The sequence below is a fragment of the Harpia harpyja genome, chromosome 6 (genome assembly GCF_026419915.1).
Source record: "Harpia harpyja isolate bHarHar1 chromosome 6, bHarHar1 primary haplotype, whole genome shotgun sequence".
Classification (NCBI taxonomy): Eukaryota; Metazoa; Chordata; class Aves; order Accipitriformes; family Accipitridae; genus Harpia; species Harpia harpyja.
The window spans coordinates 6,327,229-6,344,771 of NC_068945.1; the positions used below are offsets into that span (position 1 = coordinate 6,327,229).

General features: G+C 37.0%; 1 protein-coding gene across 3 annotated transcripts in view; it reads left to right on the forward strand.

Moving 5' to 3' along the window:
- ANO2 (anoctamin 2) overlaps window positions 1–17,543 on the forward strand; it is a 200,223-nt gene that overhangs the window by 43,516 nt on the left and 139,164 nt on the right. For all 3 annotated transcript variants that reach the window (XM_052790553.1, XM_052790551.1, XM_052790552.1), the window contains exons 5-10: window positions 3,292–3,443; window positions 4,690–4,744; window positions 5,652–5,700; window positions 8,980–9,035; window positions 9,283–9,324; window positions 14,928–14,992. In XM_052790553.1, coding sequence (XP_052646513.1) covers window positions 3,292–3,443; window positions 4,690–4,744; window positions 5,652–5,700; window positions 8,980–9,035; window positions 9,283–9,324; window positions 14,928–14,992 — 419 coding nt within the window. The remainder of the gene's footprint in view (window positions 1–3,291; window positions 3,444–4,689; window positions 4,745–5,651; window positions 5,701–8,979; window positions 9,036–9,282; window positions 9,325–14,927; window positions 14,993–17,543) is intronic.

A 17,543-nucleotide genomic window follows, 5' to 3' on the forward strand; every position in this document is an offset into this window, starting at 1 on the left:
CTGTGATGCTATTTTTATTTATTCAAACATCTAATGAAACCATATAGAAGGCATTTTCATGGAAAGTATTTACCTACCTCTAAACATGATGAATTGGTTGCAAAAAATTTTCTTTCAAATGTTCAGTCTTAAATCATCTTTCAGGACAAATGACATGTTGGGAAAAGATACTTTTTGAGCAATTTTAACTCTATGTATACTTCTGGATATGACAATACAGTTATTTTTGATGAGTGAGAATGGGCCACACTCAAATATGAGTATGACAAATAAACAGTATGAGAAAAAACAGGACCAGCTGAAAGCATTGGTCCATTCCCAGAACTATGATGTCTCTGGTATTAGTGAGATTTGGTGGAACGAGTCCCATGACTGGACTGCTGGGATGGAGGGCTGTAGGCTGTTCAGGAGGGATAGGCAGGGCAGGTGAGACGGAGGAGTTGTACTGTATGTAAGGGAGAAGTTTGACTGTGCAGCCCTTGCAGTTAGGGATGATATGGTTGAGAGCCTCTGGGTGAGGATTAGGGGGATGGAAAACAAAGCAGATGTCGTCGTGGGTGTCTGCTATTGATTGCCCAGGCAGGATGATGGGACCGATGAATTATTCTATAGGCAATTAGGAGAAATTTCTGGATTGGTAGTGCTTGTCCTTATAGGAGACTTCAGCTTCCCAGACATTAATTGGGAATACCATGCTGTGACAAGCGAGAAATTCCTGAAGTGTGTTGAAGATAATACCTTGTCATACGTATTCAGTGACCCAACTAGGAAAGATGCCCTCCTAGACTTGCTATTTGTGAATAGAGAAGGACTTGTGGGAGATGTGATGGCAGGTGGCTGTCTTGGCCACAGTGATCACAAAATGGTTGAGTTTAAAATTTTCATTGTAATGAGAAAAAAGGTCAGCAGAGTTGTTACTCTAAATTTCAAGAGAGCAAACTTTAAGCTACTCAGGGAGCTAGTTAGCAGTGTCCCCTGGGAATCTGCTTTTGAGGGCTTAGGAGTCCATGAGTGCTGGTCAGTTTTTAAGAACCATCTTTTAAAAGCACAAGAGCAGGCAATTCCAGTGTGTCATAAGTCAAGCAAGTGGGGCAGAAGACCGGCTTGGCTGAACAGGGGACTCCTCATGGAGCTCAAGAAAAAAAAGAAATTGTACTGTCTCTGGAAGCAAGGTCAAACTTCACAGGAAGACTACAGAGCTGTGGTTTGCATATCCAGGGAGCAAAGAAGAAAGGCCAAAGCTCATCTGGAGTTGAAACTGGCCAGTGTTGTGTCAGACAATAAAAAGGCTTTTTAAAGTATGCTAATAGCAAGAGGAGGTCTAAGGAAAATATTGGACCAATACTTGTTGAAGATGGCCACCTGACAAATAGGGATGGAGAAAAAGTGGAGGCCTTCAGTGCTTGTTTTTGTCTCAGTCTTTAATATTAATGATAGACCCTGGGCTGCCTGGTCCTCTGAGTTGGAGGACCACAACTGTGGGAACAGTTTGTGGACACTGAATTTGTAAGGGACTATCTGTATCAGCTGAAAGTTCCTAAGTCCATGGGGCCTTATGGGATTCATCTCAGGGTACTGAAGGAGTTGGCAGATGTTACAGCAGCACCCCTTTGAATCATCTGCCAAAGGTCTTGGGAGTCTGGGGAGGTCCCCGCTGACTGGAAGCTAGTCAGTGTTATTACAATTTACAGGAAGGGTTAGAGGGAAGACCCAGGAAACTACAGACCTGTTAGTCTAACCTCAGTACCTGGAACAATTATAGAGAAGATCATACTGGGTGCTATTGAAAGGCATTTCAAGGACAATGCAATCATCAGGCACAGTTAATATGGTTTCATGAAGGGAAAGTCCTGTCTAACTAATTTTATATCCTTCTATGATAAGGTTTCCTGCCTAGTGGATGATGGGAAGGAGGTAGGTGTCATTTTTTCTGAATTTCAGTAAAGGTTTTGATAGTGCCCCTCATAGTATCCTTCTGGACAAGTTGTCCAACTGTGAGATGAGCAGGTACATGGTGCGCTGGGTGAACTGGTTGAACAGCAGGGCTCAAAGGGTTGGAGCGAGTGGGGCTGTGTTTGGCTGGTGACCAGTCACCAGCAGTGTTCCTCAGGGCTCAATTTTATGGTGAGTTTTGTTCAATATATTTGTCAATGATCTGGATGCGGGAGTTGAATTCACCATTAGCAAGTTTGCTGGTGATACTAACCTGGGAGGTGCCGTTGACTCTCTGGAGGGACAAGAGGCCTTGCAGAGGGATCTAGATACATTGGTGTATTGGGCAATAATCAATAGCATGAAATTCAACATGAACAAATGCTGGATTCTGCACCTGGGCTGGAGTAACATTGGTCCCAAGTATAAATTGGGAGAGGGGTGGCTGGAGAGCAGCCCTGCAGAAAGGGGTCTGGGGGTCTGGTCGGCAGCAGGCTCAATGTGAGCCAGCGGTGTGTGCCCTGGCAGCCGAGAGGGCAAACCCCATCCTGGGGGGCATCCAACACAGCCTGACCAGCGGGTAAAAGAGGGGATTATCCCGCTGTATTCAGCGTTGGTGCGGCCCCACCTGGAGTACTGTGTGCAGTTCTGGGTCCCACCATGGAAGAAGGATGTGAAGGTCCTTGAATGCGTCCAGAGGAGGGCAACCAAGCTGGTGACGGGGCTGGAAGGAACGTCCTATGAGGAGGACATAAACTCATGTTTGGTAAGGTTGTCTGTGTTTCAGAAAAAAATACCTTTATATCTCTGAGAAGCTCCCTAGCACTTCACATCAATCTGAATCAGCAAAAGCTAGGTCCTTGCGCTTAAAACTGCCACATAGCCATAAGCCTGGCATCCTCGCTTCTACTGGCATGTGTTCATGTGCTCTTAGACCATACTAGCAAGTATTAGCTAGGAATAATTTACTCTGCCAGGGGCATTATAATTGGCAGCAGGTAAAGGCCCTTCCTGCTTTGTCTGCTTCCTTTATTCCCAGTTACAAAGTCAAAATAATTACTCTGCCTTTCCATCATCTCCCTGCAGGTCCTAGTTTAGTTAGTAAAGATGTTTCTTGTATTAACAATTCTGCACTGAGTTTTCTTCTGGAAATAGCCTGTTAAGGACAAGAACTTTTTGGAACTGAAACCCTTACAGACTCACATGCTTGCTGTTTTATGGGAATATATCTTCAGAGAAGGCACTTATTTTAATTACAGATTTAAACATACATGTATAGCAAATTCTATCTTTTTTTTTTTTTCATTTTAGTGGATTTTTGGAAGTGACATGCTAATGTACAATATTTTATTTACTCAGATGTATGAAATCACAGAAGAAGGGGGAATACTCAAAAAGTTAAATGAAATATGGTGCAAAGTGACTGAACCTCTGAAACCCCAGGTGCCACAACAAGAAAATACCAACATGAAAAGCCTGTCCTACCCTTTTTCCAGAGAGAAAATATATTTGTGAGTACTTTAAATTGTGTTGAGCAATTTAGAAAGCAATAACTTATCTTTTTAAGTGTTGTCATTTTTTCTACCGGTATTTCAATCAAAATTCAGAAATTCATTGAGTATTTCTGGAAATTCTGAGGAAATATCCAAGTTGTCACGTTATTCCTGGATAGTATTTCCAAGTGATAAAAGCATATGTCTGCATAAAACTAAATTTATTGAAGGCCAAGTAAATAGAACTAAAGTAAATGAACATGCATTGGCACTGAGTTCAGTTTCAGTGGATTAACAGAAATCTAAGTTGCAGAGACTTTCTGCCAGTGTTCTCCTTCCTTCTGCTGGATAAGGCAGTGGCAGCAGTGCACCAAATAAAATATCTATGTTTTTAGCTTGAACTGTAAAAATCCTACCACCAGATTCCTGATCATTTGGTTAAGGACATTACTGCCTGTTTTGAGAAAAGAAAGAACTAGTAGAGAACTGATAATATTTTTCCTTTTGATAGATTTATTATAGTAATTAAAACTTGCCTAATAATATGCAGATAAGGAATTCTTGACGCCTGGCCTTTCACTCAGAATAATACTGGGCCCAGTTTGACATTAAACACTCTTTTTTTTCCTCATGGGTGTCTCCTTGTATTTATGTCTGATAAATAAAATTCAGTAATAAATATAATGACCCACCATATCATTTATTGTCCTCTCTGACAATTTTAATTAATACTGAATACAAGTCAAATTGATTGAGGGGAATAAACTGGGAAGCTAATTTCACATATGATGATTTTAAGGTTTAAGGGAATGCATAATTCCAGTGGCATGGTATTTGAAAGCAAGTGAAATGTTGACTGGTTAGTTGTCTGGGAAAGAGCAATGAAGATCTGCATTAGGCTAGTTGAAACCTAATAACAACCTCAGAATGTTATAGTGTTGAGGGTATGTTATAAGGAAAAGTTTAAAAGGTCATCTTGTGTAAACAATAGAGAGGCTCTCCTTACTCAAAAGGCATTTTATGTTAGTTAATATTTTTCCATTTTTATGCCCACCATCATTGCAATCCAGCTAGAACTCTGAATGACTAGGTCTTAAATAGCACAGTCTATTATGCTGTACTATTTCATCTATATTTCCTTTAAATATCTGATTTTCTTACTTGCTGTGGTTTCTAATGAATTCTGAATCAGAATCTTATATGTTGTCTTATTACTACCATGTCTGAAAACATAACGGATTTTTTTTTTCTCTCAACATTTTAGGTATAACATTAAAGACAAAGACACCTTTTTTGACAATGCTACCCGCAGCCGAATAGTAAGTAAACAAAAGTAACATATCATTGACTTCTTGTGCTGAATGGGATTTGCTTTAATACTGAGTGTTGTTGACTACTCTGCTAATTTCATCAGTTTCTGCATTTCTCTGTTCCTGCAAAACACTAAGCAGTTATAAATGTGTAAGAAATACCCTTCTGGACCTCCCCAGTGGTCCAGGAGTAGGAGATACTATGTAGGGAAACACTGCTACTGTCTCCTCTCCGTTGTTCAAAGTTGTTATTAAGCCCTGCTTCCTAATATTTAATGAGATTTTATTCCATAAAAGGACCTCCTCTACAGTTCTATAGCAACTTCCTAGCTCCAGCAGTCTTTGGCGAGAAACCTTGTATCATGTTCCTGAGATCCTGCTAGGTCTCCAGCAGGCTGGTGAGGCAAGGTTTCTCTTCACATATGCAATGCCAACTCCTCCCTAACATAACCTGTTTCCTGAGGAATAAAATGTTCATCCATACACATTTGGGTTTCATAGATAGAGCATACTTACTGATCACTTTATGTGCATCTTGAGGTTTTACTTCCAAATGTGAAAGTGAAATGTTTTTTTACGAAGTTGGATTTTCTTGTGATTTTCTTTAGTGTAAAATTCTCATTCTACGTGAAGTCCTTATATTTCATCTAGTTTTATAAGGATGTGACACAGCAGGATTTAGTGTACAAATGTTAGGGCAGATAATCCACTAGTAAGACTTACCATAGCATTGTTAAGTGTTAACTAGTGGCCTCAAGTCATGCATTTATATATGAGTGAAGTGTATGATGTAAATGTATGTGCAAATGAACTCTACAGAAGTGTCTTATTTTAAAGTTTTGTTTTATTGCTAGCTCCATAATTAAAATAATGCTAAAAGATGATTTGTGTGCTGTATGACTGTTCTTTTCCACAGGTACGTGAAATTTTGAAGCGCACATCTACGAAGGCCAGAAACAGCATGGGTAAGAAGGAGGGAAGATAATTATGTATGTTGTTTTGAAAGAAATTGTTTAAGTATCTCACGGAATATTTTTTTTTCTAGCAGAACACAAAAGTATGCTGGCACATTTTCACAAAAATTAGATTGAAAGAAATGCTTTGTCTGAGGATTAAAATCAGAATTGTGGTCCATGGTTTGGATAGGACATGGTAATGGAAGCTTGTTTTTCATTTCTACAGGTGTAGGATCTGGCACATAACTTGCATTTCTTGAGTTGTTATAAAATTGGATTTGATTATTATATGATCTGCTTTTGAAAATTCAGATGTCATCTACAATATGTTGTATTATTTCTTCCAGGAGCGGATTTTTCTTGCCATTTCAATAGAATAATATATCTTTCCAGGTTATTTTTATCACTGCAGCTTTAAAAATTATGTCCATGAACTACGTAGTGAAAAATATGACTTAACAATGACTGTTTTGAAGATATTATGTGATACTTTTGGGGTAACCTTGAAATATTTGGAGCTTTTGTTTTCCTGAGGTTCAGAACATTTACAGATGTACTTACTCTCTTTTCTCTACTCTTTTCTTTCATCCATTGTGATATGATGACACACATCTCCCTGGTGGCAAAGAAGTGCTCCTTGTCTGGCATGTTTTCTGGAAGTCTTTCTGTAAGCTTGACCACTTATGTGCAGATCACAATGTCCTAGAATAATGTACTTGCAAAGAAAAGTGTGCTGTAGCAACAGATTCCTGCACAGTCTGTGTGTAACTTTGTGCTGCAGTAATAGATTTCTTTGGTATAGCAGCTGGAGTGGAAAAATATATTAATTTAGGTTCCTTTGAAATAGAGATACTTTTTTTTCCCAAATTATATGAAAAAAACCCCAAACAAAATACTTTTTCTTTTTCAACCAAAAATACTTGGCTTTGCCCAAGTACAAACATTTAAATTTACGATTATTACACTGTTTCCTTTAAAAAAATGAAAAGATGGTTGAGAAAATGTTAGGCATTCTTAATTTCTAAAACATTATTCAGCTGGTGTGTGTTTTGTTCACTGTTTGCTCTGTGTTCTATGTTTTGATCTGCTCAAAGGCTCTGGTGGGGCAGTAGAGAGGAACGCTACCTTATTTTGCTGGATTGCTCCACTGGCATCCAGGGAACCCTCCTGGTGACTGGGGAGCCCATGCTTTCCCTGGGAGCTGTGGAGCCTGTGCAAGTAGATATTCTAGAGTGCAGGATTTTAGAGACAAGGCAGTGTAAGGTATATAAAACAAGAAGCTTGAAGCGCAGCAGGGACCCTAAGCCTGTTGACATAAAAGCCAGCCCCCAGAGCTGACACTTTCCCAAGGGATCCAGAGAGACTGCGTAGAACCTGTTGAAACTTTTAAGACTTTTTAAATTGTTGGGCTGAGAGTAAGCTTGAAAGAAGCAATCAGTCCTACAAGGACACAGCAGGTAGGGAAAGAGCACTTTACCAATGTTTTGGGTTTTTTCTGCCTCTTAAAGTTTTCTCTTTTAATAACTTGTTCTGGTTTATAGTGTAATAAAAGCCATCATTAGAGATCAAAGCACTAGTAGTGATTTTTCAAGCTTTTTTTTTTACTTTAAGGGGAAAATACAGGCTGATCCACTTCAAGGTCAGGTCAGCTCAAGATCCCATTTGACGTGAAGCAAATATTTTAACCCTCCTGTCCTTCCCGTCTTTCTGGCCCATAGCCAAAACATGTTTATGTATCACCTTTCACCTAAATTCACTAATTGTTTTGGTCTTCTGAGATCCTCCCCGAAAAGTCCTATGCTTCATATGATGCTAAGGTTTTCCCATTTCACTGGTCTTAAAACCACTCATCATGAGTGGTTTAAAAGATTTCTTTAAGCATCCGTGGTTTATTCTGGTTTTTTTTTTAAGATTCCATTGCTTATTTTGCACAAGAGGTAGGACAGTGATGTTGGAAGTACTTGTAGCAGTCTTTGGTTTTTATAAACATATGCTTCATAATATAATAGGAGGAAAATAACATTTCAAACACATTTGCTTATTGATTTTTACATCTGTGTAAGGCTGAATCTGATTCCACTTCTTTGACATTATACAAGGAAGGCATATTTTCTTCTAGCATAACTCTGAACTATTGTAAACTTTCCAAATACGGAATGCTTTCAGTAGAAGACTTGACATTATCCAAACATGAAGATTTCCCAATTCTATTAATGCATGTAGTGGTATGGGTATTTGTGTTTGTACCAAGGAAGAAATGTATTGGTAAAGTCTATCTAGCATCTCTGACCAGAGGGTTTTTCCCAAACATTTCAGAATGATAGTTGTGTAATTTGCCTATGGAATTTTTTCATCCCTAAAGACAAGCTAGCTGGTTACTTTTTACTGGGTGTTGAAAGCAAAGAGGTCTGGAGTAAACTGCTAATCTTAGCTTTAATTGTAATCTTATGGAACAATTGTTTTTGCCTGCGGAGACTGAAGACAGAATGGCTATACAAGTCACAGGTCTTGAGGGCTGGTAGTGGTGTTGTGTACATCTATAGGTGCTGTAGTTACTAGCTGGGGATTCAGTTGCTAAAGCCCTTGTAGTATGTGATCACTGTGATAGTGCCATGTCCCTGTATCTTCCTGTACCTTTCACCAGGCTTTCTGTCTGCAATCTTTAGGACACAGCAGTTTTTGTCCTGGTGCATCCAGCTTTCCGGCATAACTGTGAATTTGGTGAGCACAAACTGATTTAACTCCTGCAAACAAAGCAGCATTGTTTCAGACTGAGAAGGATGGCCTTATCTACTGATATGAGGAAGGGTAGAAAACCCTGTGCTTGCTTCAGTTAAAACGAGACCTGATCTAGTATTAGTCACCAGAGAGTAAGAGTAAGGGTTTCTTCGATCACAAACTTCTGTGAAAGTGTTTTTTTTCCTTGTTTGGGTGTGTCAGTGGGGTTCCATGGTTCTGATCATTGTCAAGCTTGAAGAAGGACTTCCTCCTGTTTTCCTCCTCAGTCACATGCCTCTTTGCTATCGGGATGAGAAAGTGGTCAAAATAGTCTTTGTATCATACTAGTTCACTCAAGAAAAAGCACTATATGGAAATAAGCCTTCCTGTGAAAACATGTTTTCCATAGCCAGGTACTTCTAGGTTGGTATAGACTCATCTTGACATGATTTTGAATATTTTTAGTAATACAGCTCAGTCCCTTTTGTAATGTCATGAAATGAAATCTGTAATAATCTTTTCTGTTTAGCTGTGCCTAGCTGTTGACCATCTTATTTTTTTTTCCTTTAGGTATTGGCACATTAATAGCAAACAATGTTTATGATGCAGCATACCCACTTCACGATGTATGTATATACTATTAAAAATGTAGTTCTCTGATGGTATCACTCAATAGTGCATAGACATTAACGTTTATTGCCTGTGACAATGAAAATATACTCTAAGCGTGTGATTCCAATATGAAAACTCTTACATAAGTACATTTCAAGTCGTGACCTAAAAGTAAAATCAAGAATGTAGGAACAGCTGAGCAATCATTTATTGAATTTTATCTGTTTTTACATCAGCTATTACATTACTTTCTTTCTCTAGGGTGAATATGAAGGCCAAAATGACGACATGAATGAAAGAAAGGTAAAATACATTGCAAAATTAATTTTGTATTAGATTTGATGTGATAAATGTGAATTAACGTCCTAAATGCTATTGTAAAGCATTAGCCAGTGTTCAGTCAAGTAAATGCTTTTACAAATGCACATATTTTTGCATTACTTACTTTCCTGTATTTCTGCATATAAAAAATTTTTTGCAAGATTTTTTTTAAAGCCATCTTATGAAGTATTTCAGTGAACTTAATTTGATATTTACATCTTGAAATGCTTCAATTTTCCCTCCTCATGCATAGACAAGATTTTTCAACCTGTGAGGAAGCCAAAGTTGCTAAATAACTTATATGATTATTTTTTTTCCTTAACCAGATGGTACTATAGCACAATGGTTACTAGAATACAACAAAGCTGTATTTTTTCATTTGATTGTGCATTCAATTAAATTACATGCAATTTCCAAAAATCTGCTTCCAATTATTTTGTAAATAAAAAGTTTCTAGCTATCAAGAGACTTTTGAAAATATATCATCCACCAACTGTCTGCACAAGAGAAATGGATGCATAATCAAAGACTTTGTGAATTCAGACTGGTTTTAATACTTATGCTTACTGTTAGAAATAAGCAAAACCATTTAATTGCTGTAATCCGTTAAGATCCATTCCACATTGTTCACTAATGTTTGCTTTTTTTTTTTTTTTGTGATATACAAACAACAGGATAGGAAATGAAGAGGGAAAATTGTGGGGAGAGAAAGGGGAAGGAAGAATGGAAAAAAAGAGAATGTTTGGATGCCTAAAATATTTACTGTACTAGAAACTAAACTGCATGTATACTTGGTGATTTGTAAATTATTTCATAGATGTTTTTAACTCTGTGGTATTATATGTTGGTATGTACCGTCTGTTGCTTGAAGGAGAGGTAAGAAAATGCCATTAATTTGGCAAAACGCAGTGTAGTTCTCAAGAGTGTAATTGCCACAAATGATGATTATTTAAGCATTTGAAGCGAAGACTGAGTTCATAGGTCATACAAATAAATTTGATTTCTCCAGTGCTGGTTTAGAAAAAAATTTGGAAATATAAACTTTGTAGTTTTTGGTAAATAGTGTTAACATTTAGCCACTAGATGTCTTCATGTGCCGTATACAATTTAATTTAGTAGATGAACCTTGGTAAGCGAAAGAGACAAAGTTGGAAAACAAACTATAAAGAAGCTTGTATATTTATGTCTGTTATTTCAAACTTTTTGTTCACGAAGAAATTGTCTACTCTGCCCTTGCAGAATTTTCTCTAAGTCGTAATAGTGATACAGTAATGGACTCTGAAAGTCAGCTACGTAGTTTACTGACTTACAAGGTTAGCAAAATCTTTAGAGAAGAAGGGTGAATGAACATTAGTCAATGGAGGAAGATTGGGTACTATGGAATAGGGGGGAAGAGGGCCTAAAAGGACTAGTGTCTGGAAAAATATTCACCCTACTAGCTGTATTTTGTGCTGCCTTCTTTTTATTCTGCCTATTAGGCTCAGTTATGAAGTGTTAAGTATTAAAAACATAAAAGCTTCTTTCCAGAAATACTTCATTGATTATTCACATATGTCTCTGCTGCCTAGCCATCGAATCTGCTGTAGTATTTCTATGCATAACATCATCTGTTTTCTATCTGAATCTAATAGTCTCAGTGTTTAATTTCCTGAAAAGCCCCGATCAGGTTTAAAGGAAAGGGGGGCATTTTTGAGCTTTTTTTTTTCTCTGCCCCTTTTTATTTTGTCCGTTTTAACTTACCTGTGACTTCCATTTCAATTGTCTGTTGTATAAGCCCGAAAAATAATGAAATGAGCCCGTCTGGGACACTTATGCCAATAAGGCAGCACAAGTAATTAAGGTTTATGTACCAGTTCATAACATAAAAGGTTAATCCTTATTAGCCCTCTTCAGGACTTCCTTGGAGAAAATGCACAGTGAAACAACACTTTTGTCACATCCTATGAGAATTAGAAATCTGCAGTCAATGAAACCCACTCTTTTCCTAAGACTGTTGATTGGAGTAAAGGAATTTCCCTGTTTTAGTGTGATTTCTGCTCTAGAAAAAAATCTTTTTAAGAAAGCTATTGCACAGCAGCATGGTATACTCGCCATGAGTATAAACACTGACTTGGTCATCTTTAAGCTTCTAGCCCACTGGCAACTTGTAACCCTTCATTGCTAGCAGTATGTTTGACATTGAGAAATACATGAAGGCTTTGTTACCTATCTGGGAAATACACTGTTATATACTACAACAACATCCCTAGAATATTAGAAGCAGATTGGAAAGTGTTATTATAAACTTATAGAAAATATTGCTTTTAAATGAAGCTGATAAAATACAATAAACTGTACTACAAAACTCTTCCTAGAGTTCCTTTCAATTTAATAAATGTCATGAAAGGAAGCACATTCCAGCTTCCAGATTAAGCTTAATCTTGTAAAATTGCAGTGTTGAGACTGAGGTTTAGTGTGGACAACACACGTGAATGGAAAATATTCATTCCACAAACTCACCTTCAGTGCTATGGCTTTTGGAATCAGAATAACCAGTGTGATTCTGTAGTCTGACATAATGCATAGCAACTTGTTCCTCAGTGGACTGCAATTTTAGAAAGACCTTTCTTTTTGCTCTTCAAATTCCATTCTGGAGCTATGTTCAAAACAGCTTTTAAGTAGTTTTAAGAATTTAATAGCTTTAACTTTCTTGGTTTGTATATTTCAGTGAATGCATCTATTGGTATCATTATTTGCGGAAATAAATAAAATTGTAGGTAATGTTGTAGGGTAATGGCAAGGGGTGATTTCGAATAGGTAACCGAAAGCATTCATATGAAAATATCAATATGGCAGCCAGGGCAAGCCTCTTCAACTCCTGTTGAAGCCAAAGAAAATCAAACCCCTCATTTCTTTCCACAAGCACAAAGCATTTTGCAAGACTGTGCTCTGTAAGAGCAATATTCTAAAGCCAAGACTCCACACTCCTTGAATCTCATTGCCGAATTCCCAATTGCTTCAACAGTGTAGGGTTTACTCCCTGATCTATGAACAGAAAATACTTTATGCTGTATCTTTAATGAGTATGCAATAACATAGCTGTTCACTTAAATGGTTGCAAGCCAGTTACCATATTCTGAACAATAATACTTCATCGGGTGCATGTTGCAGAATCCAGGTCTTAAATGCTCACTTGATATTAATTTAGTTCTTTCACATAGCATCTGCAGGAGGAGAGGCATTATAAACAGTAGAAAAATGTGATTGGAAAACCTCAAAATATGTCAAGATAACTCTGCAGTTACAGTATCTGAAATTTCCCCACACTTAGTTTAATTGTGCTGTTAACTTCATAAGATGGTGTAGCGTGCTGCTAGCTGTCAAAATGGACCATCTGACAGATGCAACTACTGATGACTGCAAAAACTATATGTACATTGTTACTAACATCCTCTCCAGCTCTTGCATACTTGCATAACTCCACTGTGCAATAATCTATTATTTACTGGGAAAAAACCGCCATGCTTAATGAGCATCTATTTTGCAGATAGAACTTAAGAGTTTGCAATCTAGTCTGCAAATAAGCTGATAATTTCCACATATTACACATTTTGAAAAAAACCTATGCCTTAGTGTTCTAAAATTACTGATTTTGACTATCTTTGGAGTTCCTTTTGTTTTGTTAAAGAAAAAAAAGTAAAGAAATATTTAATTTAACTTCTCTGCAGAATATCCTCTGTATGACCTGGTTCTGTATTCGTGTGCATGCGTTTCTCGGTTTGTGTCTTCCTCCCCAGCAGATTTAAAACTTATTGTCCAATCCTAGCCAAAGTTTACAGAAGAATAGAAGTCTCCAAGGTATTAACCCAGCAATTACGTTGCTTCACATTAACTACAATTTCCCTGAGACAGGTGAGGGACAGTCAGTTAGTGCTCACAGCAAGGGAGGAACTGAAGTATGAGATCATCTCTTGGAGCCAGCGGATGTTCCACACAGAAGCTCGTTCTCTAAGCACAGTTTCATCACTACTCCAGTTTTACTAGGAATTATGTGGTGCCTAATTTTAAAGGAGCTGATCTCACCTCTCATATGCTACTCTTTTTCTGGACCCCCTCCACTTCTTTTTTGAAAAGAGGGGCAAAAGGCTTGACACCTGTCTTTTTGGATGATACAGATTTATAATCTATAAATAGTGATGAGATTAATTTAGTTTCATTTATCATCATATTCTAGTTATTTGTTTATTATTTTTTGATGCACTCTGCACTTCAAGAAATAGTTTTCAATGAGCATGTTGTCTTAAACTGTCTACAGTCCTTTCATAGCATGAAACTGTGAAAGGAACATGAACAACTCAGGTGGTTCCACAGAAAATGTGACTCTTTTGCATGGGACTGCCCTGATTTTTATTTTCCTCTGAAGATAAAATATGGTGAACAGCAATCTAACAAAAGATCATGCTGACGTTTCCTCTGAGCTTCCTTTGGTCTTCACATAATTCTGGAAAGCTTCATTTTTGAGTGTCCTTTCTGGATTATTAATAAATTCATACACAGTTATAAAATGTATGGCTATCAAATTAACTCTTTCACCAAATTGTTAATTGCATGGTAATTTCTATCCAGCAGCTGGCTTTTGTTTCACAACAGTGTGATGTCTTTCACACCATAATTACCAGTTTCCTTTACAGCCTCTTGTAAAAGAGTGTCAGAGGTTTTTTATTTCTTTTTGAAAGTTCAACAAAGTTGTGTCACATCACAGCAATATAAGAGGGAATGAGGAAGACTATGAGAGTCCCTTGCCTATTGCAGTTGAGTGTATTGTGGTTAGTTTACCACAGGTCCAGAAATGTTTCCTTTTATCCCTGACTCTGTTCCTGCTGGATTCCTCCCGTTGTAAGAAGTTTCTGCAGGATCTGTGCTTTCCGTTGAGCTGTCTGTAAGCTGTGGGTGAATTTGCATTTCCAACAGTAAACCTGTGAACTTCTGTGTCCATGTGCAGCATGGGGAGAGAAAAGGCTTTTATATGGTCTCTACTGGGCATAGTAGCTGCAGGAGCTGAGCAGGAGAGCAGACTAGTTTTGACACAACTATTACCTCTTGGTATGTTTTCGCATACCTGTTTACCAGTTTTGAACTCTTACCTCAGTTCACTTCACTTTGGACCTGGAAACACTGGTCAGTACTTATCTATGGTGTGATTCCAGACATTAAATAAATTACATCATAGGAGAATTTCATTCTGTAAGAAGGATTATTTCTAGCATCTTTCCAAAGATTTTCACAAGACTACAGCATCTTTTATTTTTCCTTTTGAGCCTTTCTCTTTAACATCACTATCTAATAAATGTGGTGGGGAGGGGGTAGTTATGTGGAGAAAGACGTGTGTACACCATCCTCACATTGCTGGCTTGCTTGGAGTCTTCCATAACTGCCTGAAAAATGTACTTGGAAGTTTGGATTGAAGCATGGGAAACAGCTTTTTTTGGTACATATATTTTTAACTCTTAGAAGATGTTTGTAGAAACAGATGGAACCACTTGTTTCTAGTTAATTTTCTGTTGTGTTTTTTTTTTGTTTTTGTTTTTGTTTTTTTTTTTATTTAGTTGCTGTATCGCGAATGGGCAAGATATGGAGTATTTTACAAGTTTCAGCCTATTGACCTCATAAGGTAATATGGACTTGTATAAAACACTAAGGGACCTGGTTAGCTGATACAGATTAATTAAGTTCCTTCCAGTTACTTCAGCAAATGAAATCTTGGATTGATCAGAGCATTAAAAATAACGCTCTCACTGCTTTTCTGGAGCTCTGATGATAGTTTACTGTAGCAAAAATACACTAAATAATAACATACCTTTGTTTTTGTATAGTGCTGGAATGTCATACTTCAGATTTAAAAAAAACAAACATTAATTCTTTCAAAAAAGAGGAATTCCCATTTACATTGATGAATTTTTATTGGAGAGTATGGTCACAAAATCTGGTGAATAATCAGAAGCTGGTGTTCACATCATGAATCAGTGTGAAAGTATTTGCAGTTTTGAAATTGATTTGATTTTTTTACTCCTGGTTTTACAAGTTTTATTCATCTGAGCACATCCATATGTGTTCCCAGTGTTTTTTGTATACTTTGAATTTTGATGTTACAAACATAGAAGTTGGGCTTAAAATAAGACAAAACAAAACAACCATGCTTTTTAAGGAATTTTGACAATATCTCTACAAGAAAGCCAAACCAAACAAAAACATTTTTTGTTGTATGCTACAAATACTGAATAAAGAAAAGGAAATGTTTGTGAAAACTGCTGGCTTGAAATGTTACATAAGTTATATCTAGGAATAAACGAACTGTGATATTAACAAACAAACAATAAAAAAAAAAATCTGTTTCTGGTTAATTTGTATACAAAAGAAAGATGACATTTTTTAGCAATAATCTTTTGAATAATCAAACTCCAACTAGGTTTTAATATACGATCCGCCCCTACCTGCAAAAGCTGGTGTTAGTAATATGGATAATCAATAATCTTTGTAAAATGCATTTATTGTATTTTGAGTTAAAGTTGAAATACTGCATATAGTTTTTCAAAGACTTTACCGCTAACTGTAACATGAGCAGAATTGCTCTTTATTGGGAGCGAGATGTTTCAAATTGGCAAATGGGAGGGAGACCACCAAATCTTACTGAGGTTCTGCAAAGCTTTGAAATATCCTCTTTTTTGCCTTAATGTTTTTGTGCAGGAGTTATGTACTTTTTGAATACGAGTTATTGCAGGCCAGGCTACTGTATGGAATAGGTAAACTCAGAACAAGATTACAACACCTGGTATGTAGTTAGTAAATAGTACAAACGTTAAGTTAAACTGTGACTGGCAAGAGGAATTCTCAAGTTTTACCAGACCTGACAGCTCAGCTGAATTAAAAATAGAGGTACATCTGCTTACATTCCATCTTCATTTGTATTTTGCTGTCTCCATTATAATGTTTCACTACACTGATATGATTTCATAGAAATTTTGTGGTTTAACCTTCTGTGAGAAAGAAAAAAAGGACCAGACATGTGCAATTGATTCTCTGTTCTCAGAGATGATTGTGCCTTCTTTTATCCTCCATGCTTTGCTTGACTGCAAGTTTGACTGTTACCACTAAAATAAATGTGGTTTTTATTTTCTGGGTAATGTTAGAGCTTTAGAGTATATATACCTGAAGAATTACCACCCTTTTCTTTCTGCAACTGAAGTAGGTTTTTGCACTTCTGTAACATGGAGGGAATTTGAGCTCAGTCTCAATGTAGATACTTATTCTCTTGCAAACATCAGCCGCACTTTGTGGATTTTGATAATTTACTGCGATCCTTCTTTCTTAGACTGATTAGATTATACTCAACTTTATTCTGGTTGTGGGAGCACTGTGTAACTTAACAGTTTTATACTCAGGCTTTGATGGACAGAAGAAGCAGCATTTATTTTGTTTTGTCCTCAAAGCCTGTTCTGACTGATTTTTTCAAATACATTACCTCTGTTGAAGTACGTTGCTTAAAAAATATTTACATCCCCAAATTAGTTAGACTTTTTAGTCTAATTTTTAATACAACTTGCAACAGTATAAATCTTTTTTAACTATTCCTGTTTCACCTTTATTCAGTAAGAATGCAAATGAAACTCATTCTTTAACTGAAGTGCCTGTGCTTGAAGACTAGGTATGGCACTGTAGAATTATTATAAATCATTCCTGGTGCCTCAGTACCTTGCTTCTGGCCAGTTGTTGCCAAGCGATTGTACACCGAAGTTAGGAACCACATATTTGTTATGCTCACTCTTGGCACAGACTGGGGCTTCTCTGAGGTCTCTTCTAAGGTCTGATATCCTAAGGGAATGCTAACTGCATAGTCAGTCTTAGAATAATTTCAAGATCTTAACAACATAAAACCAAGTAAAGGACCATTACAATACTCGCTGACACTTCCATTAACCCCTGTGTCTTAATCTGTAAAAGTATTCTGCTCTGCCTTTATGCATCTCTTTGGACTACAGAGAAAAGCTAATTTTTTTTGTAAATGAGGAAAGGCAGTTGTGAGTAAGGAGGGTTTCACCAAATGAGAACACAGTGGGTGTTACATATTTCTATTCTACAGCAAAACAATTTCAGTTAAAAAGGGAATATATAGTGCAGATCATGCAGATAATACAGTGTGAATTGAGGATTGATTTATAAAATGT